A 17,934-nucleotide genomic window follows, 5' to 3' on the forward strand; every position below is an offset into this window, starting at 1 on the left:
TCTCTTAAGTACATTTACATGTACAGCTCATTATAAATCCACTATTGGAAGAAGGCTTTCCCACGCCTATGTGATCGTACCATACCGGTCAAGATGTGGCAACACAGAAGCACAGTACAACAACGTATTTTGCTGCACTGCTCTCTTTGTTACACACAGCGCAGCGCAGCACGACTCCACTTCCACGGAGGACAACCGCAGCAGGATTATACAAGCTCCATCCCGGAATACATCCCCGAGATCCGCTAAGAATCGGGTGTATTCCAGGCTTATTTTACCGCGTTCTGTGATCACCAAATACCCGAGTCGGCACTCGCGCAGCCTCGAGGACAATTCATTGCGATGGATTTTGTAAAAAAAAAAAAAGCCTGTGGTGGAACGAGCGCGCACCTTGCTCTGCCTCCAGCTCTCGGCTGAGCTGACGACAAGCCGGACCTGCTTGCACTGCGCCTTGTCCACGCTGTCCTTGAGCAGAGATTCTGCAGGGGCGACGACAACAACGATGACGACGGCGGCGGCGGCGGCGACGAGAAACGTGAATGAGACCGGTCAACACGGTGGCTTTTCCCGCGACCAATTTTACTATTCGTGATGACCTTTGTTTTTTTTTTTTCCCTTTGGATAATATCACGCTAGTATAAACGCGCCGTCAGTGTGAGTGCACGGTGAAGCTGATTGTTGTTGTGATCACCATCGAAACGTCGCAGTATTCAAATTGTAAACATCGCGGGTTTACTCTCCAACACACCAGTGTGTGCTGAGGTTGTAACTGATTGGCACGTTTTGTTTAGATGACAAACCTTACTAATTGGTGTGTTGGAGAGTAGATCCACGACATTTACAGTTTGAGCACAACGTTTCGCTGGTGATTGCAACCAGCTTCATCGGACGATGAGGCAGAAATGTGAAGAAGTCTTTCTGTTTCGGTCTTAAACAGAGTAAAGGTGATGTCATTACTGTGAACCTATCACGCGCGAAGACCAGAGGGGGAGGTTAATTTAGTCATACAAATTACAATGGATCATATGAATCTAAGAATATGCAGTACCTATTAGTGGTTGGGTTATTTGCTAATACATTTTGATTCGACACAAGACAATTGGATTGCACAGCATCGAAGTGCAAACCCGCATCTCAAGGTGCTCTGCAGAATTAGTGGGCAGACTTCTTTCATAGAGAGAGGCAATCAGTCAGAGGCGGAGAGAAGAAGAGGAGCAAACTATTGAGCCCTGGGACTTGGAACAGAGGCAAGGAGGGAGTCAAGGGCCTGGATGGCTGGGCGAAGGGAGTTCCAGAATAATGGGGGTTAGCAACAATAATAGAGGTGTTACGATGTTCAAATACCAAATACACACATATTGCTAGGCACCAAGTCTGCGTAAACCACAAATGTGCGTCTATTTGGTGTTTGAACATCACCTGTACTATTGCCGGAGAGGGTCCCGGGTATCATCTCGATGCGGGCAAAAAGGATCGCCGTAGACATCCAGCCACTGCTGTGCATGGGGATCAACTCGATCAACGAGCTCGGTTTGTCTCTGTCCCATGTGCCCCCCACCTCCTACCCCCCCCCCTCCCACCGTCCCCCTCCCCCCCCCACCCCCGCATCACGTGCCAAGGTTGGAGGTGCTCGGGAGGCTCCGGCTGTGCTGCAGGCGGGAGCGGAGGGGGCGCGGCGACGTGGGCTCGGCGGTGCCCTCAGGGGCGGTCGCCGCTCCGACCACGGGCGTGTCGGACTTCAGCTGATCATTCTCCACCTTGAGCGACTCGATCATCGACTGCCGAAAGTGGAAATCGGGGCGGGGCAAGGGGAGGGGGGCAGCAGTGCGCGGTCGACCGCGTTGAGGACGTGATGCGGGAGAAAATCGTTTGCGGGCAGCTGTCACAGCGCCATCTGCGCCAAATCATCGTCACCATCATCGCCATCATCAGAATCAGAATATGCATGCATACTGGAGGAATCCGATGAGCTATAAAGCTATTTTTCACAGATGTTCAGAAGGGGCAGGTAAGAGCGATGAAGGCCCGTACCCCCATGCCTCGCTGTCACGGGATGCCACAATCCATCTCACTCCTGCACGGGAACCGAACTCATTGTTCCATATCCAAAGTGGTCATCCTCTCGGGTGCATTCCCTCCTTTGGCTGCCATTCCACTACCAGCCTTGTCCATCAGCCGACATTCACAATATCCCTGCTCCAGCCCAGCAACTTTCATGAACAGTCAACAAAGAATGGGTCTTCTGCTGTTTTAACATGCTGCTGTTTTTAACATTGTTATTGTGCAAAACGTGTAGAGAGATACATGCTTCTTTGTGCACTTGGCTTTCGTTCTAATTCATTTCTCGGGATAAATGTTTTTAATCGCCATTATTTATACGGACACTATTTTGAACACAGAGTATGTGGCTACAAGAAGAATGGGTGCACACCCACGTTTGCTTGTGCACGCAGTGCCCGAGTGCGTACGCTGACGCGTGCATACGCTGACGAGTGCGTTCGCGTGCCTTGTGCGCGTGCGTGCGCATGTGCAGACCTGCATGGAGTTCATGGCATCCTGCAGCGTGTTGAGTTGGTGCGCCGAGTTGAGCGCCTCCAGACGTATGTCGGTCAGCTTCATCTCCTTGTGCCGCAGCTCGCTGCGCAGCTGCATGATCGTGTCCACTTCGGGCGGTGGCTGCCTGTAGTCGGAGACCACAGCGTGGCACATGGCAGCAACAACAACAACGAAGTGTGCGTTCTTACATCGATTCAGAACTCTTCAAGGCAGGGCACTGCCCTCTGCTGCTCATAATGTACCCCCACAGTCTAGCGCAGCGTTCTTCATTGCAAGGCCGCTGGCGGCCCCTGGTGGCCTCTAGTGCGGCCCCTGACGTGTGGCCCCCAACAATACACAACACGTGACAACACCCACATCGTGCTGCTGTCAAACCCAATGGTTTCAAATGCGTGGCGGCCCTCGGCGAAAGTGGCCTCCCTCTGAAAATTAGTGAAGAACACTGGTTTATAGCCTAAAAAAACTGATATTCATGGTGATTACCCATCCAAGCATCCTTATACTGATCTGAATCGGAAGCCAAGCATGATAAGAGCATAATGAGTCTGTATAAACAGGAGGATGGTGTTGGCATCATTACACAATTGAGGTCTTTCATTGCTGTGTAAACATTTAGTAAATAGGTCTGCCAATGTTATTTCAACAACTGGTCCCACTTTTATGATGTTGACAGTTATACCAGGAGCAGAGCATCATCTCAGCTATATCTGTCAGAATCAGTAACCCAAAAAATTGTTCTGCACCCGGCATACCGCATCCGGTATATACCTCTCAATTCGGCTGTGATGGCTCTGGCTACGAATGATGTGTCAATCTGCCATCTAACCAGCAACCTGAAATATATTCAGTGCAGAATTAAGCACTGTCCACCAGGAGGTCGTGAGTTTCATCCCAACCCTGAATCCGGGTTTTCTGGTTTTTCCCTCCACATTTAGAAATACACGTTTAGAGTATTTGGCTGCTTTAAATTTCCACGTGATAAGTCAATTCGTTCTGCTATCATTTGTGGCCAAGTCACTGATGAAAAAGAACTACAGTGAGGGAAAAAAGTATTTGATCCCCTGCTGATTTTGTACGTTTGCCCACTGACAAAGAAATGATCAGTCTATAAATCCAGAAAAACGCATGTCAAAAATGTTATAAATTGATTTACATTTTAATGAGGGAAATAAGTATTTGACCCCTCTGCAAAACATGACTTAGTACTTGGTGGCAAAACCCTTGTTGGCAATCACAGAGGTCAGACGTTTCTTGTAGTTGGCCACCAGGTTTGCACACATCTCAGGAGGGATTATGTCCCACTGCTCTTTGCAGGTCTTCTCCAAGTCATTAAGGTTTCGAGGCTGACGTTTGGCAACTCGAACCTTCAGCTCCCTCTACAGATTTTCTATGGGAATAAGGTCTGGAGACTGGCTAGGCCACTCGAGGACCTTAATGTGCTTCTTCTTGAGCCACTCCTTTGTTGCTTTGGCCGTGTGTTTTGGGTCATTGTCATGCTGGAATACCCATCCACGACCCATTTTCAATGCCCTGGCTGAGGGAAGGAGGTTCTCACCCAAGATTTGACGGTACATGGCCCCGTCCATCGTCCCTTTGATGCGTTGAAGTTGTCCTGTCCCCTTAGAAGAAAAACACCCACAAAGCATAATGTTTCCACCTCCATGTTTGACGGTGGGGATGGTGTTCTTGGGGTCATAGGCAGCATTCCTCCTCCTCCAAACACGGCGAGTTGAGTTGATGCCAAAGAGCTCCAATTTGGTCTCATCTGACCACAACACTTTCACCCAGTTGTCCTCAGAATCATTCAGATGTTCATTGCCAAACTTCAGACGGGCATGTATATGTGCTTTCTTGAGCAGGGGGACCTTGCGGGCGCTGCAGGATTTCAGTCCGTCACGGCGTAGTGTGTTACCAATTGTTTTCTTGGTGACTATGGTCCCAGGTGCCTTGAGATCATTGACAAGATCCTCCCGTGTAGTTCTGGGCTGATTCCTCACCGTTATCATGATCATTGCAACTCCACGAGGTGAGATCTTGCATGGAGCCCCAGGCCGAGGGAGATTGACAGTTCTTTTGTCTTTCTTCCATTTGCGAATAATCGCACCAACTCTTGTCACCTTCTCACCAAGCTGCTTGGCAATGGTCTTTTAGCCCATTCCAGCCTTGTGTAGGTCTACAATCTTGTCCCTGACACCCTTGGAGAGCTCTTTGGTCTTGGCCATGGTGGAGAGTTTGGAATCTGATTGATTGATTGCTTCTGTTGACAGGTGTCTTTTATACAGGTAACAAGCTGAGATTAGGATCACTCCCTTTAAGAGTGTGCTCCTAATCTCAGCTCGTTACCTGTATAAATGACACCTGGGAGCCAGAAATCTTTCCGATTTAGAGGGGGTCAAATACTTATTTCCCTCATTAAAATGCAAATCAATTTATAACATTTTTGAAATGCGTTTTTCTGGATTTTGTTGTTGTTATTGTCTCTCACTGTTCAAATAAACCTACCATTAAAATTATGGACTGATCATTTCTTTGTCAGTGGGCAAACATACAAAATCAGCAGGGGATCAAATACTTTTTTCCCTCACTGTACATAGATCAGTGGGCCTTACCTGGTCAAATAAAATTTAAAAAAATGTTTTTGTTGTCTGTGAAGCCGTACCCTGCAGGGCCTTCGGAGGGCTTGGTCCCAGGCTGGCCGGGCGTTGTAGTATCCGCTTCGGACGTGGCGGCTGGCTGAGCGGAGGTCTCGGAACTCTTCCCTGGCTCTCCCTCTCCAGGGCCTTTGCCCCCCTTCTTCTTGGAAAACGCTTGACGGAACGAGATCTTCAACTGCGGCGCCAAATAAACAAAAACAAACGCTGATTCGCATGAAGAGCAACGTAAACGGTAGCAGAGATTTGCCGTGAGGTCTCTTTGGGGTCCTGTTTATTTTTTTTTATCAAACAACTGCTGTAGTCGGTGACCAAAGAGAGCTGTTTTTTGTGCTCGTTTGAAGTTATCCATAAAAGCTTTTCATATAGTTGGTTTATATACGACTTAAATATATATGAAAGAACTTTGCTTTAACACGTGTAATGCATTCATACACAGTGCCTAATTTACTTAATGACTTCAGTCCTACAAAGGAAACCACTCATTTTAATAATTGGCGGATAACCCGTGGACCGTGGTTGCCTTTAGGATCCGTGTAAATTATGTTATTGTGCTTTCGTACTGTAAACCATACCCCATCACACAAAGGTGATACAGACACTCTGAACCTTTGGCAAAGCTGTTGGTGCTTAAGGGGCTATTGTAAATTAATCGATACACACACAATACAACAAACATAGTGATGGGAAACACTATGGAATTAAAGCATTTGACCCGCTGTTAACCCAATGAGCCAGTCATTTTGAGAGTAGGCCTTAAAGCATAAATGTTATGGATTTCCAATTCGCTTCTTTATTTGAACCGGTATTGTTTATTCCTCCCAATCGTCGGCAATTACAATCAAGAAGCCACTGTAAAAAAAACAAAACATCTTCATCACAGGACACGCGACGCCAACAGTGGCCCTTAAAGGGAAATAATTAAAATTGAGCAAATTGGCACATTAATCAGCACATAATAATAGGCACAGAGAAATCTTGATTCGCATAAGCCGAGCTTCTTTCTCCTACTTCTCAATGAAAACACAGCGATGATCACTTTTGGCACACACACACACAAACACGTGCCGATGCTGTTAGCATGCAGTTTGGAAGAAACTAGCGCTGGCACATTTGGCTAAATCAGGGCGGAGTAACGCCAAGGCTGGCTGGCACGGCATGTGCCGGGTTTGGCATGGCTTATGCACTTACTTCATATACCTGCATCAGGCCATGGAGAGCCAGGGAGGAAAACAAAAGAGAAAAAAATCAGCACTCGCATTCAAGAGCAGTGGCACAGTTGGACTCCAGGTCCCGCAGTAGCAAGAGCAGTCAAAATCCACCTTGCCTCATCCGCAGGTCTCACCCCAAGCCCGCACTGCACACCACAGGATCAAGCCAATCCTTTTTGAATAGCGATTGCTTTTTTAAGTGAAAATGAAAAGGTGGCTTAGAGAGGCGAAAGAGCTCAACGGGTTCTGCTCCTGCAATTGCGTTTGAGCGTTCCCAGACAATGGCACGCGCAATTAAAATAAATCTTCACGATGGAATTGGCTTGATTCTCGGAGCTTTCGCGAGTTAAATTATTTTCCCACGGACGCGTTTTTGAGTTGCCCATGCTCCACGTGCTGGAGACTGCTCACGACGTCCGGCGTTTTCGAGCGAGACGTCGGACGTCATGCCGTACAGCACGCGGCACAACCCGAAAACGCATGGAAGAGCCGTACAGCATGACCGGGAAAAGAAACAAAATTACTACGGAGGAGATGAATTATTATTGTTATTGTTTGGTTACTGTGTTTATATCGGCTCCGTCGGCCCATATGCGGTTATGCATGAAAACTGTAATGGACCGGCAGTCCCAGGAGCCCAGCGTTGCCACCGCTTCAACGAGGGGTGGGTAACAGATTCCTTACCGAGTCCCGAAAAGGACTTTCAAACTCCTTTGGTGGATCACATATTAAAACACACATTTATCTAATAAGCTTTTTTTTAATTCGGGCTCACCTTTGCTGCACTAATGCGATGCCTGCATCTACCTTCCTCTCTCCTTGGTTCTTTCGGTAAAAGTCGAGACTTTACCGAAAGAACCAAGAAGATGAATCCCTGCAGTCACGAAAGCTTTAAATCTCAATGTAGCTACCTTCCTCTCGTCAACGCTGTGACGTCGCAGTGGCAAAGTAGACACGCAGCCTAGAGCAGTGTTCTTCACCAATTTTTCAGGGGCGTTGGGGGGGGGGATGCACTTTCGCCGATAAGACATCATCAGTGTGAGGGCCGCCCCATATGTGTAAACCATTGGGGTTTGACAGCAGCACGATGATGATGGGGGGGGGCGGGTGTTTTCACATGTTGTGTGTTGTCGGGGACCGCACGTCAGGGGCCGCCAGTGGCTCCCGGGCATTGCAATGAAGAGCACTGCTCTAGATGCTCCAAGTGAGGAGTGATTATCGTTTGGGGGAATGGGCGGAGTTTGCGACGGTGGGGGGGCAACGCCCCTCCTAAAATGGGCACTTCTATTAAATTATTTTCAACAGTTTACAATTAAGATTAAAACTAAATAAACAAACTGTATCCACGCGCCGTTCCTAATGTGAGGGACAAAGCGAACCCCTGCCACCGCCCCCCCCCCAAATATAGAAGTCAAACTCCACCTATGGTATGGGGGGCCATTTTGAAGTGGTAGGCCTCACATGGCCTACCACCTATGGTATGGGGGGCCATTTTGAAGTGGTAGGCCTCACATGGCCTACCACCTATGGTATGGGGGGCCATTTTGAAGTGGTAGGCCTCACATGGCCTACCACCTATGGTATGGGGGGCCATTTTGAAGTGGTAGGCCTCACATGGCCTACCACCTATGGTATGGGGGGCCATTTTGAAGTGGTAGGCCTCACATGGCCTACCACCTATGGTATGGGGGGCCATTTTGAAGTGGTAGGCCTCACATGGCCTACCACCTATGGTATGGGGGGCCATTTTGAAGTGGTAGGCCTCACATGGCCTACCACCTATGGTATGGGGGGCCATTTTGAAGTGGTAGGCCTCACATGGCCGCGGGCCGTGCGGAGCGACGTCGTGGGCCACGTGCGGCCCATAGGGCCCATAGGGCCCATAGGGCCGCACGTGGTCCCCACCCCTGGCTGCTCACACGCGGCGGCAAGCACTGCCGTGTGGTACAAGGGACTTGTTGTATTCACACGCCAGGGGGGGGGGGCCTTCGCGCACATGCTGACAGTCGAAATAAAAGCTCGGTTCGAACGCGGCAAAACGAGGATCAAAACATGCGGGGAAATCGTCGACGCAAAAAAACGTCCTAGGTTGTTTTGGCCACAACAACAAACTAATTTTCCCAATTTTTTAACTCTCTAAAGATGGAGGCGTGTCCCTAGTGTGGGTAAAGAGGCCCATTGCAAGGGACTTCAGAAGTGCAGTCATCCCGCGCAATTATAATCCGGGGGGCACATTGCTAGCTGCGGGAATCCTGTAAGAAGGTTTCTCTGTCACACGATACCATGCACAACAGCACGGCCCGAGTACAATTGCGAGAGAAAAGCAATGAAACACTCCAACGTGGACGCTGTACGCGGACTTGTTTTTATTTATTATTTAAGTAATTTGGCCTTGGCCCTCCCGAAAGGTGACTGCAATTACCCTGTGCCGCATGGCACAGTGTTACGTTATATCCATCATTGCGTTATCGGTTGCATCGGTGGCGAGCGCAAGCATTGGTTTGCGCGGTATAAGCCTCAGTCTAGACTGCGACTTTAAAGGACTGGGGCACACGCACGACCCCTCGCTTGTGACGCAAGTGGCGATGGAGATTTTTGTTCTTTGAGGGATAGATTTTTTTTTACTTGAAGCCCTGAACCTTAACGTTGCTGTTGTTGCCGCTGCTGGTGTTATGAATGATGATAAACTCAAAGCAACAAAGTAAAAAAAAAATGCCTTTATACAAATGAGCCTATTTGTGTAACTGGTATAATTATTGTCGAAGAAAATGTCTGTTGTTATTTAAGAGGAATGCTGGACATGTTATGGGAGTTTTTTTATTTGTGACATTTCCTCCTGTTGTATGATAAATAAATAATAACTTTATCCCACTTACTATGTATGTGTATTTATCATACCTAATGTGCACACAACCTTTTATATATATATAAACAAGGATTGCACAAATCCCCAAAAAACACTAGTGGCCACCCAAATCAAATTTAACGAGAAAAAAAAGTTTGAAACGAAACCATCCTTCATTTATAACATTGTCTAAGGTGTCACTTTGATTCATAAACCAACTGTATTTAAAAGTGGATGGGTAATGTACCCATCATTTCATACCGTGGAAGGTGTTTCAGAAGGAAATTTAAACCCGGTCAGGTGCCAAAGCCAAAAGGCTGAACAAAGACAACTTCCTGGCACAACGTGTGACCGGCTCTGAGACCCCTACAATCTCACGTTGTGCCTTTCGGCAATATTTTATTTGTATTTTAAAAACAAACAAACAAAAACTATCGCAATTGCGTATGCAAAAAATAGAACAACAAAGCCTTGCAGCGGTGCGTTGGGTTTAGCATGGAACAAAAGTACGCCAAATCTCTTCGTAACCGAACCGGGGGACCTTTAACTAAAGCCCTCACCCATACCCCCCTTTGCCCCTCCCACCCTCCCCCGAGTTCTAAGAGGCTGGAAGGGAAAGCGGCGGTGCATGCTAATGTGCGTGTGCGGTTATCACCTTGCCCGCTTTGCCCTGGGCGTGGTGGTGGTGGTGGTGGTGCGGCGAGCAGGGAGAGAAGAACAATATTTGACAACACCATTGATGGCAAGGCAAAGAGAAGTGAGCGAGTCAACACGAAGTAACATCCCCCCCCCCCCGTCCTTCTGCTGCCCATCTCGGCTCCACCACCGCTGTTGTTCAACCAACAGGCAGTTCCGCTATTGCTCGTATGTCCTTGCTGCTTTCCTTTTCCGACCGGTGCCACGGCTGGCATCGCTATTGTCTGTAAAAACTTAAAGCTGGCATGATGCTTAAAGGGTTATTTAAAAACGAATTAGTTAAATTGATCCAGGTTGAAATGTTTGATCAAAGATGAAAATGGGGTTCCAGTGAGATATTTTTTTTAAGTTTTATTAACGGTTTAAATTGAAACTGAAATGTTATGAAAGCCTGAAATGGAAGATATTGAAAGCTAATAAAAAAAAAGCAAATGGAATTCAAAGAAAACATGTTGTAAACATCTTAATTGAAAGTGAATGAAAGTTTGGATATAAACAATCCTGTGTCCAAACTCAGCGAGGAGTTGTGAAAGATAATACCTCATAAGGGAGCATACAATGCACAGTCAGGCAGCACTGAAGCCTCGGTAAAAAAAACCCAAATCGTGCTACCACATCACCACCCAGCAACTTACCTCACGAGCCCAGCGATAAACTTCGGGGTCACCGAGACTCTAGCAGAGGGCACTGTGACTATCGGTCTCATGAGATAGAACATACACCATAGGGAGGCAAGTAGGTCCTCCGTGTGGACCTACCAAGGCCAGCGCAGTACACTGAGGTGGTGGTGTGGTCGACACCAGGGTGTACCCTTTCCTCGCAAACACAAAACACTCCATAAAAAAAAGAAATGGCAGGAACCTCCTGAAAAGCGTTGTAGGACTCTGCATAAATTGGTGCACCACAGCGAGCTGATCGGCAGGTCACACGCATGGTGGGAGTAAAGCGTGGGTACTCCCACCTCTTCCAAGATGATAGGCCAGCATGGAAGAGTTGGCCAAAGAGCACCCCTCTATTAGGGCTCTCCAGAGCTCCCGCTCAGCGAAGGCCCTTTCGGCCAGCAGTGGCGTGAGCGAGCTATTGCAGAGCTGCGCCTTCGCCTCTCCCGATAAACGGATCACCGCGTGCTATGAAGCGCATTGGGACTTTACCGGCAGTCTGTGCGCACGTTTCGCACCCACGCTCGGTGCTCGTGCGCGCACACACACAGCGAGGCGCGCCGGTGGAGCGCGGCGTGCGCGGTCGGTCTCCTCCTCCGACTCACCCATCCTTTCTTCTTCTTCTTGGCGTCGGCGAGCTCGGCGCTCGAGTGGCTCGTGATGCTGTTCACGCTCGAGATGCTCTCGCACGAGTTCTGCCGGTGCAGACGCGGCTCACCGGCCTGCGGGGACAGGCTTCCTGCAAGGCGACAGCACGCAACGGAGATTGGCGCGAGGACCACGCTAGTTTTGGTGGGGCGGCGATGTCCAGGGTCAGGGGTCGTTGAGTCATGGTGGCTACGATGATGACGATTTGACAAAGATCGACTTTCAGATATGTGATTATAGTTGTGCTGGAGATGGCGATGGTTATGTTATCATGGTGATTATAGTTGTGGTGGTCGTGTTGGTGATTACAATTATGATGATTGATAACGATGTTAATACATTTATGTTGAACTTCTTTCACACCACATGTAACCAACCGTGCTGAAATGACAGTGGTGGGGGTACCGGACCAATGACTATGAATTGAAGGTCACGCTTCGTATGTTGACAATGATGATAATCAAGAAAGTGACAATAGCGTTGGTGGTGGCAGTGGTGATAATTCAGTATATCACGAGACAGCATTTGCATTCAGTCCAATCCCGAAATTCAACAGCAGATCATTCTATCGCCGGAGAGTTTGTTTCATGCCAGGCCACATTGTGGTGTTCTGTGGTTGTGTGGTTGCTCGACGGTGCGGCATGGCACCTGTGTTGCTCTGCTGTGTGGTGCTCAGCACGCCGCTCATCGCCTCCTGTGCCGCCATATTCTCCTTGGTGAGGTTGTCGATCATCTTCCGCAGCTCGCCGAGCTCCGAATCCTGGGGCAGGAGGGGACACGGGGGGGGGGGTGAGGGGAGCGGGGGGGGGGCAGGTGGGGGTGGGGGGGGGGCGTGGGTCTCAGCTGTAGTCCGGTGACATTTGGCAAATCCCATGCGCCACAGGACGAGTATTAAATTAAGGGCTGATTGCTGCGTGAAAATGTCACGACCGGCAAAGGGCGCAAATGCGACTTACGTATGGCGGTGAAGAAAATTTCAGTTGTGCTACCGTTTACGCAAAGGTGTTGCATAACAATGCACGAGCCATTTTGTTTTTTTTGTGATGCATGTCAAAGCTCTGAGAGCATTGCTTTAATGTGCACTGAAGGGATGTAGCGATGCATTGATTAAGTGATCAAGTGATCAAAATCAAATCCAACGTTCAGGAGGAGTGCAACAAGATGTGCGTGCGAGATTAAATTATTTTCGATTCACATTCGCCAGGTGAATTTCTTCATGCAAGCCCCTGCATCTACTCTAAGCATGGAAAGATAGATTAAAATTACGTGTAAATTATATGTAATTTAAATACACGGAATTTAAATGTATTCTCATTACATTTATAATTTATAAATGTTTTATACATGATTCATTTTTCAAATTAATTGGTAATTTGGATTAGGGGAATTAGAAGTGTATATATATCTAATCACATTTCCAACCAGTGATTTTGTTCATAGTTTGTCAATCTTTGAATATTTACTTTGTCTGTACGCGTGCGATGAAATAAGTCCGTGTGGATCGTCACATGGCAGTACCGCGAGAAGTGTCGGCGGCTTGGGAAGGCCTACATACTGCAGTGGATTGACCATGGCTACTGTAAGTACATAGAACTTTTTAACACCAAACGTAGCCGACCGTGCTAATCAGAAGGTGATTAATTGGTAATTTGGATTAGGGGAATTAGAAGTGTATATATATCTAATCACATTTCCAACCAGTGATTTTGTTCATAGTTTGTCAATCTTTGAATATTTACTTTGTCTGTACGCGTGCGATGAAATAAGTCCGTGTGGATCGTCACATGGCAGTACCGCGAGAAGTGTCGGCGGCTTGGGAAGGCCTACATACTGCAGTGGATTGACCATGGCTACTGTAAGTACATAGAACTTTTTAACACCAAACGTAGCCGACCGTGCTAATCAGAAGGTGATGTCGATAATGATCATCATTATGACAATGTACGTTGAAGTTCTTTCGCACCGTACATAGCCGACCGTGCTAATCAGAAGGTGATGTCGATGATATTGATGATGATGATGACCGCAATCACCCACCTTCTGCTCGGCCGACGCGGTCAGGTTCTGAAGGCGGCTCGTCATGCTGGTCAGGCTTTTTTCAAATGCTGCCACCAGGTTTGCCTGCAAGAGAAGCCACCATCGTTCACCTCCATTCACCGCCATCACCCTGCAATGTTTTACATCCACTCTATACGATATGATATTAATTGGATTTGCGTAAGATCTAACCTGGAGATGCAACACATTTTTTTACATTTATTATATCCCTGTGTACCCAGGAAAGCCTCGACGAATCTCCATAACATGTCATGCCTGTCTATGCAATGCAACACAAATTGGATTTATATGGCTTTAAAATATAGCAAGGGTGCCACAGTGGTGAGATGTTAACTAACTCGCCTGGTATACAGGAGGTCGTGGGTTTGATCCCGACCCCTGATCCCTGATGCCTGCTGTAAATTTCGAGTTTGTGTGTCTCTCTCCCCGTGGTTGCATGGATTTTTCTCCAAGTTCTCCAGTTTTCCCTCTACATTTGGAAACATGCTTTTAGGGTATTTGTCTGCTATAAATTTCCACATGATGATAAGCCACTTCGTTTGGCTATCATTTGTGGCCAGGTCGCTTCTAAAAAAGAGCTACATAGCTCAGTGGGCCTTATCTTGTAAAATTAAAAAAATAGCTTTAAATAGTTTTATTTTTCATTGGCATGCTATACCATGCTCCTGCCTTCACCAGCATAAAGTATGGTCAAATAACTCCCAACACCCCCATGGCGTTGGAAGGCCCTCATCCAGACGTGGTGTTAAAAGAAAAGGGCTCTACCTCTCCATGTACAAATACAACCGCATCTCAAGATGCTAGGCACATACATTTCTAAAGTCACCTGCCTCGTTCTATAATATTGGTATGCTTTCAACTCCACTGAGAAATGTGTAACATTGTTGATGTGGCTCATTGACGTCAGAACTGGTCTAGGGTTGCATAGCTTACTCTAATATGACCAGGAAACACGAATCTAAGAGGGCTGTAGCCTGCCGGATTAAGTGCTCTTTCCTTTAAGCGATTAAAAAAAATCACATCTTACTTTTATGTGCTTATGCCACCAGCACAGGATAATTATTTGTGCGTCACTCACGAAAATGAAGTTGGGGCATGCCAGTATTGGTTGTAAGAAATTATAAATATATTTCAGCTACAACAAGCACACCGTCGCCATCCGCTCGTCAACAAGATGAAATGTCTCTTGCCAGATCAGCTTTCGGGTTGCGCGGGGTGTTGTCCAACGTTTCACCCTTTGCAGCACACCCAAGAAAACCTACCACCTTTGCAATGGGCTTAAGCAAGAACAACCTGCTGTTGGGGCCCGATGGAGAGGAGTATGTATATACAGTAAAACCTTGGATTGCGAGCATAATTCGTTCCGGAAACGTATTTGTAATCCAAAGCACTCGTATATCAGTTGTGATCACGTGACGTTGGCAGACAAATCGTATACGTACTACTCGTATTGCAAGACCTTGCTCGTTTATCAAATTTTTGCTCGTCTTGCAAAACACTCGCAGACCAAGTTACTCACAATCCAAGGTTTTACGGTATTTAAGCCAAGGATCCCCTGTACTAGCCTTTAACAGACTGTTGGGGCAAGTGCTGTTTGCGAACACCTATGACGGCTGACACAGCGCGCAAAGGGGTGGGTGGCCAACAACATGCCAGGCCGCCTGTCCCCATAGTGCTGATTTTTATACACCATACCAAATACTAATTTAAGGCTGAGGCAACCTAGCAGAGGCCCAGGACATGTTCAAATATTGCCACTACACTTTGGTCGCCGGGTTCATGGCGAAATGCGCTGGCCACTGTGCTACATATATATGTGCATACACACATAGATGAATTTGGAATAAAAAATTGCTTTGGTATTTTAAATAATTTTTTCAGATAATTTACCTTATTGAATAGTTATGGTCTTCATGCTATCAAAAGTGACGTCACTCGACGCTACGTGACTCCACTTTTGATGGGCAAAACGTGGAAGTTTTGTAATAGTGATGATGTCACTTACCTCTTCGGATTTAATCCAAATTGCAACAAAGAGCGGATCGTCCAAAATTTCGGATGTGGTCCCGATTTGCAGATTTTGCAAATAAATAAAAGAAATAATCTCGAGCACATCCCCAGTCTGTATGCATAAATGTTGTGTATGTGTGCGCGTAAAGTTAAACGTGGGGAGCGGTAGTGCAGCGGTTAGCGGGCTGCGCTACGAACTGGGAAACCCGAGGTCGATTATCTGGACCGGTCCTGGGCCTCCACTAGGTCAACTCATCCTCAACTGACTACCTGGTGCGGTGTATCAACATCGCCACGAGGAAGACAAAGGCGGCCGGGCGTGGTGCTGGCCACCCACCCCCTGGTGTGCCGTGCCAGCCTTCATAAGGTGCTCGCTAACAGCACTTGCCCCAAGAGTCTGTTCCTGCGATACGGGGGGATCTTTGTATTGTTTTTGGAGTTAATGTCGTCTCGGTACAGCGGTGAGCGGCTTGACTCACGTTGGTGGAGAGCTGGCCGGTGAGCGTCGACACTTTATCCTGCGACTGGTCGAGTTCCCTGCGCAGCGTCTCGATCTGATGGCACAAGGTGGCAGCAGAGACCGTTCTGACCATGGGGAAATCTCACGCCAGGAAGCTCGCCCCCGCGAGACCAACAGCCAACGCGGAAGATTGTGCCCTCGCAGGTCATTCCGTTTGCGCTGCATTTTATTTTAATGGACATACAGTAAATATTTATTTACATGGCATAATCAATCAATACCATCAAGGTGGTACTCTTCTTATCCACCCGGGACGGATGGTCGAGGTGATCCCAGGCATGGATTCGAACCCATGGCCGCTCAGCTGTGAGCCGAGCAAATTACCATTACACTGTCCGGCCAGATGTATCGTGGAGTTTATTTCCAATATCTCCACAATGAAATGTAAATTCAAATGAGCACTTTACCACCACATAAGCACACCCATGTGACACACATATGGCTGGAAAAGTTGAATGTCAATGGATGATTTCATGAAGACAAATACATTAGCATGTTTTGGAACCGGGCGAGAATCCCAGAGAATGTAAACAGACGCTTTAGTGCAGTTGACATGCAGGCTCAGACAGATGCCAGAGATGAAAGAGAAAGAGAAGTGTGTTGTTATTCATGCTTTGACGAAAATCTCCACTTCGATGACACCTACCTCACTCTGAGATTTTTCATCCGGCTGTTAGAAAACAAAGTCAGTGAGTGTTTCCAAAGGGTACAAGACGTTCACAACCACAGCAAGTGAGTGTTGGTTGAGTCAGAGCTGGCTTGAGGATGATGCTTCCTGCGAGACTGAACTGAGCCCCGATCACAGCTAGGGGCTCTCTCTCTCTGTCTCTCGATGGGGGGGGGGGGCCTTACAAAATTGCAGTTGTGGCATTTAGCCACTCAAAGTTTGACCCCCCCCCAGCCCCTGCCCAACAACTCCACCAAAAGCCAGCTCTGTTCAAGAATCAAGTAATATGCATTCCAGCGGAAGCCGAACGTGACGCATAAGCAAAACCAGCTGAACCAACGCTCGACTTATTAAATGCGCTTGAGTTGTTGGTGGTCAATTCAGTTTCGGTGTTTCGCTGGACCCTTCGGGCTGATTAATCAAGGTAGACTGAATCAAGGTGAAGCTCTGGTCTTGTAGACGGGAGTTGTAGTTTCACAATCAAGTGGCAGAGTGGGAGGATCCGGAGTACGCAGAGAGAATCCACCACGCATAGGAGGGGATAGCACGCAAAGCTCCACACAGATGGATTTAAGAATAATGTTGTTCCACTACCATCTCCTGACCAACTTCCGGGCAAACACAGTGAAGGGTTTTACAAATCCCTTTGAGATCCATCAACCCTTGCCTCCAAAGCACTGGATCACAGGAATGCGCCACCACGTCAGGAAAAATAAACTTCCGCTAAAGTGAACGCATTGGCGAGGTGGCGAGGTAGCCCGGTGGCTCAGAGGTCAGAGGTCAGAGCTGAGCTGGCACCGCTGAGATCTAGATTCCACCAATGAATGCACCGGAAAAAAAAAGCCATCCAATTAACTTTTGGTTCCTCACTTAATTTGGTGACATTCCATCTCTGAGACGTAACAATATCAGTTTGATTGTCACTCGACGAACATTGCTCTCAGTGGCAGAGAGTGTTGGAAAAGGCGACCTCCTACTGTTGGGTTGATCTCGAACGTGAAGGGTTTCACTGCTCTGTGAATACTTTTCCCTTGTGACATTACGTACATACTCTTTGTTTTTTTCGGTAAAGTCACGTAGGTAAAATAACATAAATGAAAACATTTAGTTGTTTTCATTTATTTAATTTTACCTACGTGACTTTACTGAAAAAAACAAAGAGTATGAATCCTTGCAGTCACGAAAGCTTCAAAAATAGAATACATTACGTACAATCTAGTAAAACCCAGGGGAGGGAATTGTAGAACAAATTGGTGACCCAACCACTGATTAACCACCTATCGTCCTGCCAATGAAAATTGAGGATTTGCCAAACGGCTGGGGTAAGAATGAACAATCGGTGTGCAGGGCACGTTCACGTCACGCGTTAAACCCAATTGATTGCCAGACATGGGGAACTAAATCAATGTGTGT

The 17,934-nt window shown here is 47.4% G+C and overlaps 1 protein-coding gene across 4 annotated transcripts in view; it reads right to left on the bottom strand.

Annotated features, from left to right (window-relative positions):
• Nucleotides 1-17,934, bottom strand: part of LOC116945595 (neuron navigator 2-like) — a 120,348-nt gene that overhangs the window by 13,449 nt on the left and 88,965 nt on the right. For 3 of the 4 annotated variants that reach the window (XM_076069434.1, XM_076069432.1, XM_032960061.2), the window contains 9 exons: nucleotides 16,501-16,524; nucleotides 15,814-15,888; nucleotides 13,304-13,387; nucleotides 11,915-12,026; nucleotides 11,224-11,357; nucleotides 5,216-5,385; nucleotides 2,536-2,680; nucleotides 1,616-1,778; nucleotides 391-479 (listed from right to left, as the gene is read on the bottom strand). In XM_076069434.1, coding sequence (XP_075925549.1) covers nucleotides 391-479; nucleotides 1,616-1,778; nucleotides 2,536-2,680; nucleotides 5,216-5,385; nucleotides 11,224-11,357; nucleotides 11,915-12,026; nucleotides 13,304-13,387; nucleotides 15,814-15,888; nucleotides 16,501-16,524 — 996 coding nt within the window. The remainder of the gene's footprint in view (nucleotides 1-390; nucleotides 480-1,615; nucleotides 1,779-2,535; nucleotides 2,681-5,215; nucleotides 5,386-11,223; nucleotides 11,358-11,914; nucleotides 12,027-13,303; nucleotides 13,388-15,813; nucleotides 15,889-16,500; nucleotides 16,525-17,934) is intronic. The other variant, XM_076069433.1, reaches the window with a different exon arrangement.

The sequence above is a fragment of the Petromyzon marinus genome, chromosome 24 (genome assembly GCF_048934315.1).
Source record: "Petromyzon marinus isolate PM22_M1 ecotype Great Lakes invasive population chromosome 24, UKy_Petmar_22M1.pri1.0, whole genome shotgun sequence".
In the NCBI taxonomy this organism is placed as follows: Eukaryota; Metazoa; Chordata; class Hyperoartia; order Petromyzontiformes; family Petromyzontidae; genus Petromyzon; species Petromyzon marinus.